General features: G+C 41.9%; 1 protein-coding gene across 1 annotated transcript; it reads left to right on the top strand.

Annotated features, from left to right (window-relative positions):
- Positions 1-142: 142 nt before the first annotated feature.
- LOC139703304 (zinc finger protein 709-like) lies at positions 143-15,609 on the top strand. Its single transcript, XM_071606563.1, has 4 exons — positions 143-278; positions 10,355-10,481; positions 10,654-10,714; positions 11,378-15,609. Exons 1-4 carry the CDS (start codon positions 276-278, stop codon positions 14,013-14,015), a joined length of 2,829 nt encoding a protein of 942 aa, XP_071462664.1. The 5' UTR covers positions 143-275; the 3' UTR covers positions 14,016-15,609.
- The last annotated feature ends 842 nt before the right edge of the window (positions 15,610-16,451 follow it).

Raw genomic sequence — 16,451 nt, 5'->3', positions numbered from 1 at the left:
CTGTTGCATGTCAATCACGATGCAGAGGCGGGTCTGAGGCCGTCCATCCCGGATGCTGGGGGAACTGCCCAATCAGTGCGCAGAGGGAGAGGAAGGGCGGGCTTCCGCAATCTCGCGAGCGTTTCTTCCTCAGCGACTCCGCTCCTCATCCTTCAAGCCGAGAGTTCTCTGCTCCAGGGACTCAGGTGACTCTGCTTTGCCTGTGTCCCCCCCACCCCCGTCTCGGGTGCCTGGAGGTTCCTCGAGAGGACGCCGGGTCAGCACAGAACGCAAAAATGGTGAGTTTGCGACCAGGGCAGAAGGCACGCGTCACCACCCGCCTTGGGGCCCGGTGCCCGGGTGAGCTGGGGAGCGCGGCGGAGTCGTGGCCCTGTCCCTTGGTGTCGTGGGGTGAGCTGGGTTTTGGGTTTTTGAGGTGAGCTGCTGAGCGTGGCAGAGTCCCCGCTGGAGGGTGGCCCTGGGCCCTGTCCCCTGGTTCCCTGGGTTTGCAAGGGCGGCTCAGGGCCCTGGTGTCCCCTTTGCTCCCTACTGGTGGCCCGACCCACTCTTCCCAACGTGGAGGAAGCAGGGCCACACATGCGCCCTCCTTCTCCCAGGGGAGCTCCTCCGGAGGCTGCTGTAGGTCCCCCAAATTGCAGGCGCCTCCTGCCTTCTAAACCCCACCTTCCCTCCAGCTCACAGCTCGGCCAGACGTTCGTTCTTCCCACTTGGTCCAAATGGACACCGTCCGCTAATTGTCACTTTTCATCTAGTGAAATATTGGAGAGAATAGTTCTTTTCTTTTAATTGGGGACCCAAACTCGGGGAGCTTTATCAGCCACATCCCCAGCCTCCACTTTTACTGAATTTTGAGATCTGCACCCACTTGGTGTGGAAGCTGGTCTCCAACCTGTGATCCTTCTGTTACCGCTGTTTACCAGTGACGAGTCCTTGCTTCCCCGAATGCTGAAGTATAACACCAGAGAAGCACGCTGAGGCAAGTGTAGAGTGGAAAGTGGAGGTTTATTAAAGGACAGCAGAAAAGACTTCTCCCCGCAGGAAGAAGGGGACCCAAGAGGTGGAATCCCTGTAAGGGGGAGGTCTTCCCTCTTTTATAGCTAAAGTCTTCTTTCCGCTTTCCCACACTTTGTTTCTCATTATGTTGCAGTGATAGAATGCAGGTGGGAAGGTCCAAAAGGTGGGAGATTGGTGGGCTGGAGGAGTAATCAGGGCAGGAAAGGCCTGGGGTGGCTTTTGGATTATGATTAACAGTTCCTTAGAATAGATTCCTGCCTTGGGGACATTAACATTTCAATTGCTGCTCTGGTTTCCAGGACTCCATTCTCTATAAGGGCCTCTGTTTTATTTATCTTACACAATATTAGACCCAATTTACCTAACTACCTATCTGTAAATCTGGCTTCACTTCTGCTTCAGCCTCCAAAGTTCCTGGGATTACAGGGCTGTGTGGAGGGGGCAAAACTGTGACTTATGCAGTCAAGGGGAGAAATAAAGAATGTCCACACACTTGTGCCCCTTTCAATGCTCTATTCACTCAAATTACTTAATACAGTTGAACTGTATAGGTTCTTAATCAAGAAAACAACAATCCTTAACGCTAGGCATTGCCATAGACATAATCAATTCACGGCAAACAATTCTAGGTTAATTAATTCACAGCAAACAATTCTAGATTCATTCTAAGCACTGGAAAACACACTTAATCATGATAAGCTAATGACAGACATTCCCTCTGTATGCTGAGTTTAAAGGTCTTATGTCTTAGGCTTTGAGTCCAGCAGATGCACACTCACTCAGACCTCAGACCTCTGTGCCCAGGTCTGTAACCAAGGCAGTCTTTTCCTGGTGTGGAGCAGATGACCAGTTGAGGAGGGGGTCCTAGGAAGGAGTTGCAGCTCTCACCAAGGTCCAGAGGAGGCAGTGAAGTTTGAGAGCAGTGAGGACCACGCAGACACTCAGGAAAGATGCCAAGTGATGGGATGTCAGGTCCTCAGCAGGCTCTCCAGCTCAAGTGCATCCTTGTTTGAGCTGGCTGAATTCCTGTTCATTTGCTCTATCATTTATACTAAATTTGGGGGCTTTTGACCCCCCTTTCAATCCTTATCAGCTATCACCCTATTTCTCAGTGGGGTCATTTACCCTGGCGTCAGAAACATCTAGTCTGGTGGTCTTCACCCTGATCTTCTCCCTTTCCCTCTCATCAGGCAAGGACAGCCTGTCAGAGGCTTCACTCTCTTTATCAGGGTGAGGGGAAGGAACTTGTTTGAGGCCTTACTGGAGGGATCTGTGGATGTGCCTGGTGAAACTGCAGGTCTTCTAAAATGGAGTTGCTTAGGCTCGGGCCTAAGGCCATTCTAACAAGGCCTATGCCACTGTCCCTGGCAAGAATAACACTTTTGAAAGCATTTGTTTTCTATTTCTGAATATTATACTTGAGGGGAAAGAAAGGGGAACTTAACAGTTCCCTGTGTTTGGTCAAAATAAGTACTTTAAAAGGAAAAAAAGGCATTTCTACATAGAAGCTAGGAATATTGAATCTTGGGCTATGTACCCAGCCTCCCTCCCTACTTTGACATATATTATTTATTTACTTAAATTTCTTTTTATTAGTTATATATGCCATTATAATGCATTTTGACACAACACACATAAATAGAGTGTCACTGCTCCTTTTTCTGGTTGTATTCCATGTGGATTCACACCAGTCCTATAGTCATATGTGCACATAGGATAATAGTGTGTGATTCATTCTTCTGTTCTTCATCCTCAGCTCTTTAAATTTGATTTTCAGATGGGGTCTGGCTATGTTGCCCAGCCTGGCCTGTAAGTCCTCCCCCGCCTGCTTCAGTTTCTCAAGGTGTTGACATTAAAGGCATTGGCAATCCCAGCTATGGAAAATAGTTCATTTTGATCCAAATATTAATGAGCATACTCAGGAACATGGATTCAAGTGACCCAAAATGATGTATGTGTCCCACCCTGAAAGACAAGGATTGAACTCAGCGGCACTTAATCACTGAGCCATAATCAGTCCTTTTTATATTGTATTATGAGGCTGATATCACCACGTTCTTTATGGCTTCCCTAAGTAGCTGGGGGTGGCTTTGAATGTAGCGATCTTCCTACCTTAGCCTCTCAAGCTGCTGGGATTACAGTTGTGTGCCACTGTGCCTGGCCTACATGAACTTTTATAAAAGAAAGTTGTGTATCACTACATTAACCAAATGCGTTGGTAGGATCATCAGATGGTTGGGTTACAGGGAAAAAAAAACAGAAAAAAAGAAAAAAGAAATTTCTTCTGACTGTTGTTATTACATTCTTACTTTGGTAGATGGTTGGGACTAGATGACTGGTAAGGGTAGGGATATTTTCTGAGAAATTTAATAGTTTTGAGAATTGTGGTCTGATACAGAAATTAAGATAATTGGCTATTAAAGGGCTTAAGATAGCCCAAGATAATTTTTGCTCTCCATACAGAACCCTGCTTTTCCACACTCATGGTTTCAGGTTAGCCAAGTCAAATACTCTGAAGGTTCTTTGATGTAGATGCAACTGTATAGAGAACTTGAGTTCACAACTGTAAAAATCTTGTGCTTCTCCCTTTATCTCCCTTAGGTGTAGACACCATGTCAGATTTCTTGGGCAGAGGTTCCCTTTGGACGCCTCACAGGGTCCCATGTTCTCAGCCACTGTCCTCTCCTGGAGCTGCCACAAGGTGCCCACAGCTGCCCTGGTCCCTGCAGGGTGAACAGAACTTCAGACCCTGGGTCAGTTCCTCCTAGAGGACACCTGAGGTGTGGGGTGCAGCCTCTCAGAGAAGCTGCTGGGGGCTCTGGGCTGAGGAATCTCCTGGAACAGGCCTCATCTAGACAGCTACTTCCTTGGGACCTTGTTTTTCCCAAGCTCTGTTCCCATTCCTTGGAGAGAGGTGGCCATTCAGCCTGTGGATGCTGGTGCTTAGGGGCCAGGTCACCAGTGATTCCTGCCCTTTCAGTCTCACAGTGTGAAGGAGCAAAACCTCTCCCAGAGCATAAGCAACACCCACCCCAGTGCAGAGCTGTGCAAACCTGAAAAGCCTCGTAGAGTGGAGTCATGGTCTAGGTCCCTGGGAGGGTGATCCTAGAGGCATTCAGGAAGCAAGACCAGGAGGGAGCATGTCCCAGATGTCAGGAACCTTCCCTGCCCCTTGAGCCTGACACATGTGTGCTTCCTCAGCACCAAAGCTTTCTGTGTATCACTTTGAAATGATCTGCTCACATTTTGAGGCCCAGGTCTATTTTTTCAGAGCCAAATGGGATGGACTATTATCAAATAGGCAAGAAAGAAGTGGATTTTAAAAACTCTAGTTACATTTCCATTGTGAAAACAAGTACAGCCAGGTACAGTGGTGCACACCTGTGATCCTTGCTGTTCCAGAAGCTGAGGCAGTAGGATTGTAAACTTGAGTACAGCCTTAGCGACTTAGCCAGGCCTTATGTCTGGGGATGTGACTTATCAGTAAAGTTCCTCTGGGTTTAATCTCTGATCCCAAACCAAAGAAAAAGAACAGAACAGAAAAACAAAAAAACAAACAACAACAACAGCAACAAAAAACCACATCTAATTTATCTTTTGCTACCCCTGAGTATGCATAGAAAATTAGGGAGATTTGATCTTGTCTTTTCAATGATTTCCAATTGAAATCCATGCCCTAGATTCCAGAATGCCACTTAAGATACAGAGAAACTCTGTCTACCATTATTGCTTCAGGAAATGAATCCATTTCTACAAAAATTGTGGTGGATAAATTTATGAATTTGATTTTATGTAAATTAGTTACAGTCGTTGACAAGCTGATGAATTTGACACGAATGACAGTTTGTTGTTACTGTTGTTGTCTGGACTTGGCAGGTTCATGTTAGCTGTGTTGTTTTTGGTATCAGCAATGGAACCCAGAGGTGCTTAGCCACTGAGCCACATCCCTGGCCCCTTTTAGATTCTTCCTTTTGAGTCAGGGTCTTGCTACATCACCTTGGGCCTCTGACCCCTGAACCACGGGGGTTACAGATGTGCACCATCACACCCATCTTCATTGGAAGTTTTAAGGACAATATGGCAATACCTAAAATACCCAACTGTGATCATTTAAAAATCACTGAATACTTTATCAGTGAAATAATAAATGACACCTGTTTTCTGAAAAGGAGAGAGATATATGTCTCAGTGAGGGTGCTGATCTTCTCACAAGCACTCCCACCATGTCACCTGATTCCTGTTCCCTCCTAATTACCTCCTCCTAGGGCTACCCATTTGGGAGCTGGCCTTTTAGCTTATGAAACTTGGGAGTAACATAAATGCTCTCTCTACTCTCTCTGTCCTGTACAATATTTTCACTGGTCTTAGATACAGTGTACTATGTTCATTTTAGATATAGTTTTTCTAAGTTCACCCCAAAAAACACAATAATCCATGCCCTAAATTTCACATAATTTACTGAAATGCTCTTTGTTTTTTCAAAGAGTGTAGATCATGGGAAAGTTCAGTCTCCTTTGTAAGAAAGTGTGTTGTCTTTTCATTGATTTTTGTTGCCTCTCATTGTGTATCTTTTGTATTACAATCTTTTTTTATCACTCGTTACATATATTTTCAGGGTTTTTTTTTTTTTTTGTGTGTGTGTGTGTGTGTACATGGACTGTTGAGGATTGAACCAAAGGCTATCAAGTTCTTACTACTGAGCTACTCTCCACCCCAAGAAAATTAGTATTGTAGACTGGAGTTTACTTATTTGCTGATGTATTGATTGCTGGGATTGAAGCCAGGGACTTGCTAATGCTTATGTTGTCCTCAAAAAAAAAAAAAAAAAAAAATGAATTTCAATGTGTGAGCAGCATTTTGGAGGTGGGCAGGTGTTTTACTGGGTAACATAACCTAGAGGCACTTGACCACTGAGCACATCCTCAGCCCTTCCTATTTATTATGTGCCTATTTATTTTTTATTTTTTTTTGTATAGTTGTAGAGGGGCAGAATACCTTATTTTTGTTAATTTATCTGTGGTGCTAAGGATCATACCCAGCGCCTCATACATGCTAGCAAGTGCTCTGCCACTCAGCTACAATCCCAGTACCCCCATTTATTGTTGATGAAGACCAAGTTTCACAAAATTTCTGGATGTCTTGCTAAATTGCAGAGGGAGCCTCCAACTTGCCAGTTCCATGCCTTGACCTCCCTAGTGGCTGAAATTACAGGTGCACACCACCACACCAGCAGTTGGAATACCTTTTAAAGATTTATCATCCAGGGGTTGGGATTGTGGCTCAGAGAAAAAGCGCTCACCTAGCATGCGTGAGGCCTTGAGTTTGATCCTCAGCACCACATAAATATTAAATAAAGGAATTGTGCCCACCTAGAACTAAAGAATAAATATATATTTTTAAAAAAATAGATTTATCATCTAGTTTCTTTCCAGATGGAAATTGTATTGAAAATCAGTTTCCTTGCTTTCGTCCATAGTTTTGAAATTTGTAACTATGACTTTTCTTCTTTGCTTTATTTTTTGCATTATTATTTGGGAAAGGTATTCATTATGTAATATTGTTTCTTATGTTTATATTTGTTAAAGTTTATGGCATGTAGTTCATTCACTTCCTTATTAAATCAATTTTGTGTTTCAGAGCAATTTTAGACTTATAGTTTGTTAGTCAATGTTTTCTAGAGAAACAGCATCAACACGAAGTGTGATCTAAAAGGGGACGTATTAGATTGGCCTACTTGACCTGAAGCTGGTGTCCACAGTGGCCATCTGCAGCTGGAGAGCTTGAGAAGTAGTAGCTGCAGAGTCCAAGAGGCTGAAGCCTCAGAACAAGAGGGATCACTGGTGCTGCCCTAGTCAGACCAAAGGTTCTGGAAACTCCCTGGAGAATCACAGGCAGAGTCCACTTTGGGAGAGTGAAGAAGGCAGAGTGTGATATCCTCAGGCCATTGCAGCAGCCATTGGAGCAGAAAGGGGCTTTCTCTGCTGCTGCTTCCTTCTTCTTCCAACTTTTGTTCCACCTAAGACACCGTCCTATTGGATGGTGCTGCCTATACCTAAGGAGGTTCTCTAGTTTGGTTCTCTGTTCCACATGCCAATCATTTGTAGACACACCCTCACGGACACACCCAGAGGCCTCTTAATCACAGGTATCTCTTAATCCAATGCGGTTGACAATTCTAATGAGCCATTACATATAGTATCAAACACCCTTCTCTACACTGTTCTCAGTATTTTGCATTGATGTTGGATGCTTGTTAGTTACTGAATCAGTAGCCTACATTTGATTAAGACAGTGGATGAAGCAACACTTTATCATCAGCTGAAATCCATCCTTTACCTTAGGGTTCCTCCTCTGTGTGGTGTGATTTTGTGTGTCACATACTCTACATAATAATGTCATACAGAAGAGTTTCAGTGCATCTATAATGTTGTCTCTTCTTGAATGTTCTTGAATTGGAATCTTACTGTACTTGGCCTTTCAGACTGGCTTCTCTTACTTAGTAGTCTGCCTTTAAGGGTGCTGTATCTTTGCAGGCTGCAGAGCTCACTTTCTGGGTGATGTTCTTTGGTGTGGTTAAAACGTACCTTGTCCATTCAGCATTGAAAGGTGCATCTTCCTTGCTTCTAGCTTTGGGCAGTTCTGGATATGGCTGCTGTAGTCACTGCTGAGAAGTTTTCTGTGCATAATTTTCACCTTATTTGCAGGGCTGCTCTACCATTGAGCTACATTCCCAAAACTTTTAATTTTTTGTTTAGAAACAGAGTCTTGCTAAATTGCCCAGGCTGGACTCAAACCTGGGATCATCCTGCCCCGGCCCCTGATTGGCAAGGATCACAGGCATGGCCTCCATGCCCAGCTTCCTGCTGTCAATAGTATAATAATTGTTTTGTTTGTTAACATGACAACACTGATGTCACATCATTGTTTTTCATGATTCTTCCAGTGGATTCCAGTAGCATAGAGGATCATGCTGTCTCTCTATGAAGACATTGTGTTTTTTTTTTTTTTTTTTTGAGCTTGAGTGTTTTTTCATTATTCTTGAATTTTTTAACTATTAATATAATCAATATTTATTATTTAGCTTTTTGTTGTGATGGATACTGTTAATTGGTTTTTTAATTCTGAATCAGCCTTGCATGTGTGTTGCGTTCCTGGGCCCTGCAGAGGCTGATGTGAGTGGATCTGGGCCACTGGGCTTGACTTCCCACGTTAGTATGCTTGTCCCTGGAAAATATTAACTGAGTTTTAAATTTGGCATCAGTCTTACAGAGCTGTAATAATTTCCTCTTGGCTGTGTTTAAAATTCTTTTTATTTATTTTTGGATTCAGTAAAGTATTGTTTGAGGAATTTTGCATTTATGATGATTAGAGTCTTTCATAGTTTTCTTTTCTATTTAATATTTTTCTTTATCTATTTAATTTTGATAATATGTTAAAATATGCCATATAAAGAATTAGAAGGTGGGTTGGGGTTGTGGCTCAGTGGTCGAGAACTTGCCTAGCATGTGCAAGGTCCTGGGTTCAATCCTCAGCACCACATAAATAAATAGGATAAAGCTATTGTGTTCAACTGCAAGTAAAAAAATAAATATAAAAAGAAAGAATTAGGAAGTTTTAACTCAACTTCTGTTGTCTGGAAATAACAGTAGAAAATTGGTGGCAGGTCTTCAGTGTCTCATGGAAGCCTGTTTTAGATGTCAGAGCCTTGACTTTCTTTTTTCTGGGGGGTGGGGGTGGGTAGTAATTATATCTTTTTTAAATTTTTGAAATGTGTTTTAGTCTTTCACAGTTAAATGTGTAATAAATGATATTTGTCTGCAGAATAGATGGATGAAGTACCCTTTGCCACTTAGATTTCAGTTTGACTGGACCATCATTGTGATCTCTCCAAGACACCTGCTGTCACTCATACTTTTTCCATGCAACGAAGGACAGCCCACTAAAGGCTTTCTCTCGGGCTCCTGTTAACCTCTGTTGATACTGTCCTGCTTCAAATGTCATGTGTCTTATGTCCTATGCATGGTTCTTTGTGAGTGGCAGGGTTGTGTTCTGGTAGGTGGTCCTTTGGGCTGTTCCACACTGTGCAAAAATCATAGCCTGCTTAGAGACCCACATGGAGTGGCCTGTTTCACAAGCAGTCAGCGTCGGATAGTTCAGGATTCTGGGCTGCAAACCTGCTGCTTTAACACACCCTGGAAGTGCTTGTGCCTGAGGTTTCCTTGCACCAGCTATGCTACAGGAACGAGGAATCTCTTTCATGACAGACCACCATTGTACATGTGGCCTATCTTGATCAAAGTGTCCTTGAGCAGAACGGTGGTATGTGTCTCATGACTGTAGATGATCTGAGTGAGACATCTGCTGTTCAGAAGAGTTTGAGAATCATTGGACATTCATGGTTGCCATGAGGTTTGGGAAAGGATTTTCTGCTGTCTGTTAAGAAAACTATTTTTCAAACCGATATAATTTTGTAAGGCTGTTTTTTGGGCAAGATAACATCTTGGGGTCATCGAGTTCTTTCTGAGACACATGCCATCTTTCCACACACCCCATTCTGCTTTGACATTAAAAACCAGAAATTATTATATTGTTGTGTTTATTAATCATTGTCCTTGATTACTAATTGGGTAAATTTGTTCTGGAGTAAAGCACCTGCAAACTTCTAGTTGTCCTCAGTGTAATCACACAAGTTGAGCTCAGTCCCCAGTGAACACATTGTGACAATCTGTGTGGAAGATTGTCTAACTGTTGTCTATAAGGGAAACTCTTTAGTGACTCCATACTCTGAGGGTGTGGGTTAGGGCTGATTCTAGGCACTTCTTTAAGGATGGAACAATTGACTTTCAGAAGGAAACAGGAGATCAGTAAATACCATGTTGTCTATATTAAGTGTGTAGGCCCAGTGAGCCACTGTGGTTGGCAGGATCTCTCAAATGCTGAGTTTTGTGATCCCAGCAATTTCCTACTCAGTCAGCTTTCTTTTCTAAGGGTAAGTAATAAGGAGGGTGCTAATATTAGCTCTCTACTGCACAGGATGTTGGTAAGAAGGTGATAGAGATGCAATCAACAAATAAGATAAGGGTGACCCGGGAGCCCCTCTTACTTCCTATGAACTCACCAAAGGAAGGGTGTACAACACTCTACTATTTACCTTGTGTGGGGCCCAAATCTAGTGTTGGAGTGGCTGTGAAGAATTAAATGCACTGGAGATTTCAATGACCAAATCGTGGAATTAATCGAGAGGCCAGGGAATCATGTGAACATCATGCATGTTGAGTATAGATTTCTCATGCTGTGAAATCTCTCCTGTTCTCCACTACACATTTGTGGGATATTTTAGATCTCAGTGACCTTTGAGGATGTGGCTGTGAACTTCATTCAGGAGGAGTGGGATTTGCTGGATGCTTCCCAGAAGAACCTTTACAGAGATGTGATGCTGGAAGTCCTCAGAAACCTGGCATCTATAGGTAATAATTTGTGTATTTACTTAATTAGAGAATTTGTGTTCATTTTTTTTTATTTATGCAGAACATGAAAAGACAATCAGTTGGTGAATTATTGTAGCATAAAATGCACCATGAATTTGGAAAAGCATTTCTAGCTCCTAGAAATTTATAATGTTTTTGTTTGGCATTTTAGGAATCAAATGTGATGAGAAGAACATTGAAAATCAGATCAAAAATTTTGGGAGCAATCAAAGGTAATTATACTCACAAGAGGAATCCTTGAGGGAATCTGGGGATATCATATAATTTTTAAAACCAATCCAAGAAATTTGCACAACTTTAAATGTATTTATTCTTATAAGATTTTTTTACCAGAAATATATACTTCACTGGGACTGGGGTTGTGGCTCAGTGGTAGAGAGCTTGCCTTGCATGCTTGAGGCACTGGGTTCTCTTCTCAGCACCACATTTAAATCAATAAAGTCTGTTGTCAACTGAAATAAATTTATTTATTTCTATATATATATATATATATATATATATATATTTATATATATTTATATGATATTAAGTCTATTCAAGGTGCTTGACATGCAAAAATTATTATGAAATTGCATATGTGAGTATAACTATTTGGATAATGACCATAGGCAAGCTGTGTTGCAAAGCATTGTTTCCTCTCAATCTCTTTATTTTCTGGCTATTTGAACAAGTTTGAAAATCCTAGGCTTTACCTCATGTTGGAAGTGACGTTAACCTAGGACCTTAAATAAATACAACATCATGAATTAATCAAGTATTAATAATGTGCTGGTCATGAGATCCCAATTCTTAAGCAAAGAAAAAATTTAATAGAGTAAATTCATGTGACTGCATTACGTGTGCCAAAGACTTCATATGCCCTTCATTCCTCATAGGCAGATCACATCTCACTGTGGACCCGAACGCTCCAAGCATGAAGAATGTGAAGAGAAGCCATGTGAATTGAAACAATACAGGAAATCTCTGGTTTCTCTCAAAAGTGTTCACACACAAATGTTAACACAAACTGGAGATGGACCCTATGAAAGTACAGTATGTGGGAAAGTCATCAGTTGTTCCAATGACATTGAGAGGCATGAAGATTCTCATACTGGGTGGCAACCTGATGAATGTCAACAATGTGATGAAGCCTCATCTTCTCCCACAGATGTTCAAAGTCACACAAAAACACATAGGGGAGGTAAAGCTTTTCAATGTGAGGTATGTGGGAAAGCCTTTCATTCCCCCACTTTATTTAGAAAACATGAAAGAACTCATTCTGGAGAGAAACCCCATGAGTGTAAAGAAGGTGGTAAAACCTTGGTTTCACCCACAGGTCTTCACAGTCACGTGATCACGCACACTGGGAAAGTACTTTTCAAATGTAACGTATGTGGGAAAGACTTTGCTTACCGAAGTTTATTTAGAATACATCAGAGAAAACATACTAGAGAGAAACCCTATGAAAGTCAACAATGTGGAAAAGCCTACACTACTTTGTCTTGCCTTCAGATACATGAACAAATCCATACTGATGAGGAAACCAATGAATGCCAACAATGTGGAAAATTCTTCCCTACTTCTTTATCCCTTGACAGACATGGACGAATGCATACTGGAGAGAAGCCCTATCAATGTCAACAATGTGGAAAAGCCTACACTACTTCATCTTACCTTCAGATACATGAACAAATGCATGCTGGAGAGAAGCCCAATGAATGCCAACAATGTGGAAAAGTCTTCACTACTTCTTCTTCCCTTCACAGACATGAACGGACACATACTGGAGAGAAGCCCTATGAATGTGAACAGTGTGGCAAAGCCTTCACTAACTCCTCTATACTTCACACACATGAAAAATCTCATACTGGGGAGAAGCCCTATGAATGTCAACAATGTGGGAAAGCCTTCAGTACTTCTTCTTACCTTCAGATACATGAGCGGACTCATAGTGGGGAGAAGCCCTATGAATGTAAGCAGTGTGGCAAAGCCTTCACTAACTCCTCTATACTTCGCAGACATGAAAGAACACATATGAAAAAGAAACCCTATCAATGTCAACAATGTGGGAAAGCCTTCACTACTTTGTCTTACCTTCAGATACATGAACAAATGCATACTGGAGAGAATACCAATGAATGCCAACAATGTGGAAAAGTCTTCACTACTTCTTCTTCCCTTCACAGACATGAACGAACGCATACCGGAGAGAAGCCCTATCAATGTCAACAATGTGGAAAAGCCTACAGTAGTTCATCTTACCTTCAGATACATGAACAAATCCATACTGGAGAGAAGCCCAATGAATGCCAACAATGTGGAAAAGTCTTCACTACTTCTTTTTCCCTTCACCGACATGAATGGACGCATACTGGAGAGAAGCCTTATGAATGTAATCAGTGTGGCAAATCTTTTGCTCTATCGTCTACCCTTCACTCACATAAAAAAACTCATACGAAAAAGAAACCATATGAATGTCAACAATGTGGAAAAGTCTTCACTACTTCTTTTAACCTTCACAGACATGAACGAATGCATACTGGAGAGAAGCCGTATGAATGTAAGCAGTGTGGCAAAGCCTTCACTAAGTCCTCTAAACTTCACAGACATGAACGAATGCATACTGGAGAGAAGCCCTATGAATGTAAGCAGTGTGGCAAAGCCTTCACTATGTCCTCTAAACTTCACAGACATGAAAAAACTCATACTGGGGAGAAGCCCTATGAATGTCAACAATGTGGGAAAGCCTTCAGTTCTTCTTCCTACCTTCAGATACATGAGCGGTCTCATACTGGGGAGAAGCCCTATGGATGTAAGCAGTGTGGCAAAGCCTTCACTGACTCCTGTAAACTTCACAGACATGAAAGAACACATACTACAGAGAAACCCTATGAATGTCAACAATGTGGGAAAGCCTGCACTACTTCTTTTTCCCTCTACAGACATGAACGGACTCATAGTGGAGAAAAGCCCTATCAATGTGAACAATGTGGAAAAGTCTACAGAACTGCCTCTCACCTTCACATCCATGAACAAACACATTCTGGAGTGAAGCCCTATGAGTGTAAGCAGTGTGGAAAAGCCTTTGCTAGATCTTCTCAGCTTCACAAACATGAACAAACTCATACTGGAGAGAAGCCCTATGAATGTAAACAGTGTGGCAAAGCCTTTGCTGAATCTTCTCAGCTTCACAGACATGAACGAACTCATAGCGGAGAGAAGCCCTATGAATGTCAACAATGTGGAAAAGCCTTTGCTACATCCAGTCACCTTAAGAGTCATGGAAGAACACATACTGGAGAGAAGCCCTATGAATGTAAGCAGTGTGGCAAAGCCTTCGCTCAATCCCATCATCTTCACAGACATGCAAAAACGCATACTGAAGAGAAGTCTTATGAATATCAACAATGTGGAGAACCCCTTGACACATCCAGTGAACCTCACGTACATGGAAGTATTCATGCAGAAGAGAAGCCTAATGAATACCAACAATGTGGAAAAGTCTTTTTCTTGGTTTTTCTTTCACAGACATGAAGGGACTCACACTCAAGAGAAACCCTATCAATGTAAGCAGTGTGGCAAAGCCTTCACTCAGTCCTCTCATGTTTGCTCACATGAACAAACTCATACTGGAGAGAAGCCCTATGAATGTCAACAATGGGGAAAAACCTTGGCTATATCCCATCAGCTTCACTTACATGAACAAACTCATATTGCAAAGAAATTGTACTGATGAAAACAATTGGCAAAGCCTTCTCTTATTACTGTTCTTCTCATCAACATGTTGGAAGTTTACTGGAGAGAAATTCTTTAAATGTGAAATGTGGTGGATCAATATTTCTTGTCCCCTTCAAACACACTGCTCACTGTGCTGAATATTGTACTGGGGATTGTACTGCAGATTTGGTCTGGTGGCCCTCTACCACTGAGACACATCCTCATTCTTTTTTATATTTTTAATTTTGAGACAGAGACTTGCTGAGTTCCTTAGGGTTGTTCTAAAATGCTGAGGCTGGCCTCAAACTTGTGATCCTTCAGCCTAAGCCTCCCAAGTCTCTGGGATTAAAGGCATACATCACCAGATCTGGCTGAATAACTGTTTAAATATGAAAAAATATGGTAAATCATTCCATTTTCCCTGTTGTCTTCAAAGCCATTTCCCTCACTGGAAAACAAACACTCTGAATGGGGATGATTTGCTGTACTCTATCAGCTTCATGTTCTAGACCTATTTTTCTTCTCTTTTATGAAAATTCTCATGGAGAGAAGCCCTATGAATGTTAAAAATGTGGGAAATCTTTTAATTTTTGCAGTTTATTCTGAGTACTAGAAAGATTCTTTTGGAAAGATTCATGCCAAAATGAATAAATCCTATGCAAGTAAGAAATACCAAGGTTTCAGATGTTTTAGTTTTGTTCAGTTGTATTAAAAAAAATATATATACTGTAGAAAATCCTGTGGATAAGCCAGGGGCAGTACTTAATTTTGACAGTTTTATTCAAAGACATAAAAGGATTTACATCTGGGCTGGGGATGTGTCTCAAGCGGTAGCGTGCTCGCCTGGCATGCGTGTGACCTGGGTTTGATCCTCAGCACCACATACAAAGATGTTATGTCCGCTGAAAACTTAAAAATAAATAAAGAAATAAATATTTTAAAAAAATTTTAAAAAAAGGATTTACATCTGGGAAAACCCGTCTGCTATTTATCGATTTATTTATTTATTTTGGATAAAGAAATTTCAGCAGAATGCATTACAATTCTTATTACACATATATACCACAATTATTCATCTCTGTGTATAAAGAATTTTGACACCCAATTCATGTCTTTATACATGTACATTGTATAATGATGTCCTTCACATTCCACCATCCTTGCTAATCCTTTGTCCCCTCCTTTTCCCTCCCAGTCCTCCGCCCTATCTAGAATTCATCTAATCCTTCCATTTTCCCCCTATGTACCCCCTATGAGTCAGCATCCTTATCAGAGAAAACATTCAGCATTTGTTTTTTGGGGATTGGCTAACTTCACTTAGCATTATCTTCTCCAATGCCATCTATTTACCTTCAGATGCCATGGTTTTCTTTTCTTTTTTATTGCTGATTAAAATTCCATTTTGTATATATGCCACTTGTTTTTTTAATCCATTCATCCACTGAAGGGCATCTAGGTTGACTCCACAGTTTAGCTCTTGCCACAGTCTGGCTGGGCACAAATGCCGCAGTCTGGCTGGGCACACAATCACGAGCCACCACACAGCTTGTAGATTCAAACAGCAACTCTTTATTCCCGAACTCACACCAGCCGTCTACAATCACGTTCTGGGGAAATCCACGTTCTCTGCCCAAATCCACCTCCACTGGGCTTCTATCTCCAAAATATACTGTCTGAATCCCGTGAGAACTCAAGGGGAACTCAGGCAGCAGGATACACCCTATTCCCAGCAGGAATAATCTTAAACCTTAAACCTGGAACCTAAACTGGGAACGCCCTAAAAACGATTATCTTAAAACCGGGAACACCCTAATCTGCCTTGGTCCTTGAGCAAGGTCACCTACATTCAATGTCGCTGCAACATGTCAGCAACATGGGGTATGCTGGCAAGGAAATTGTCATACCTACTTGGCTAATGGCTCCCAGCAAGCTCTTGCAAATTGTGCTGCTATAAACATTGATGTGGCTGTGTCCCTGTAGTATGGTGTTTTTAAGTTCTTTGGGTATAGTCTGAGGAGAGGGATTGCTGGGTCAAATGGTGGTTGCATTCCCAGATTTCCAAGGAATCTCCACACTGCTTTCCAAATTGGCTGCACCAATTTGCAGTCCCACCAGCAAGGTAAGAGGGTACCTTCCCCCCCCCCCCCATCCTCACCAACACTTATTCTTGTTTGTCTTCATAAAAGCTGTCATTCTGACTGGAGGGAGGTGATAGGTTAGAGAAGTTTTGATTTGCATTTCTCTAATTGCTAG

The sequence above is a fragment of the Marmota flaviventris genome, chromosome X (assembly GCF_047511675.1).
Source record: "Marmota flaviventris isolate mMarFla1 chromosome X, mMarFla1.hap1, whole genome shotgun sequence".
In the NCBI taxonomy this organism is placed as follows: domain Eukaryota; kingdom Metazoa; phylum Chordata; class Mammalia; order Rodentia; family Sciuridae; genus Marmota; species Marmota flaviventris.
Note: the sequence above shows the minus strand (reverse complement) of the source record. Positions and strands in the feature narration are given on the sequence as shown.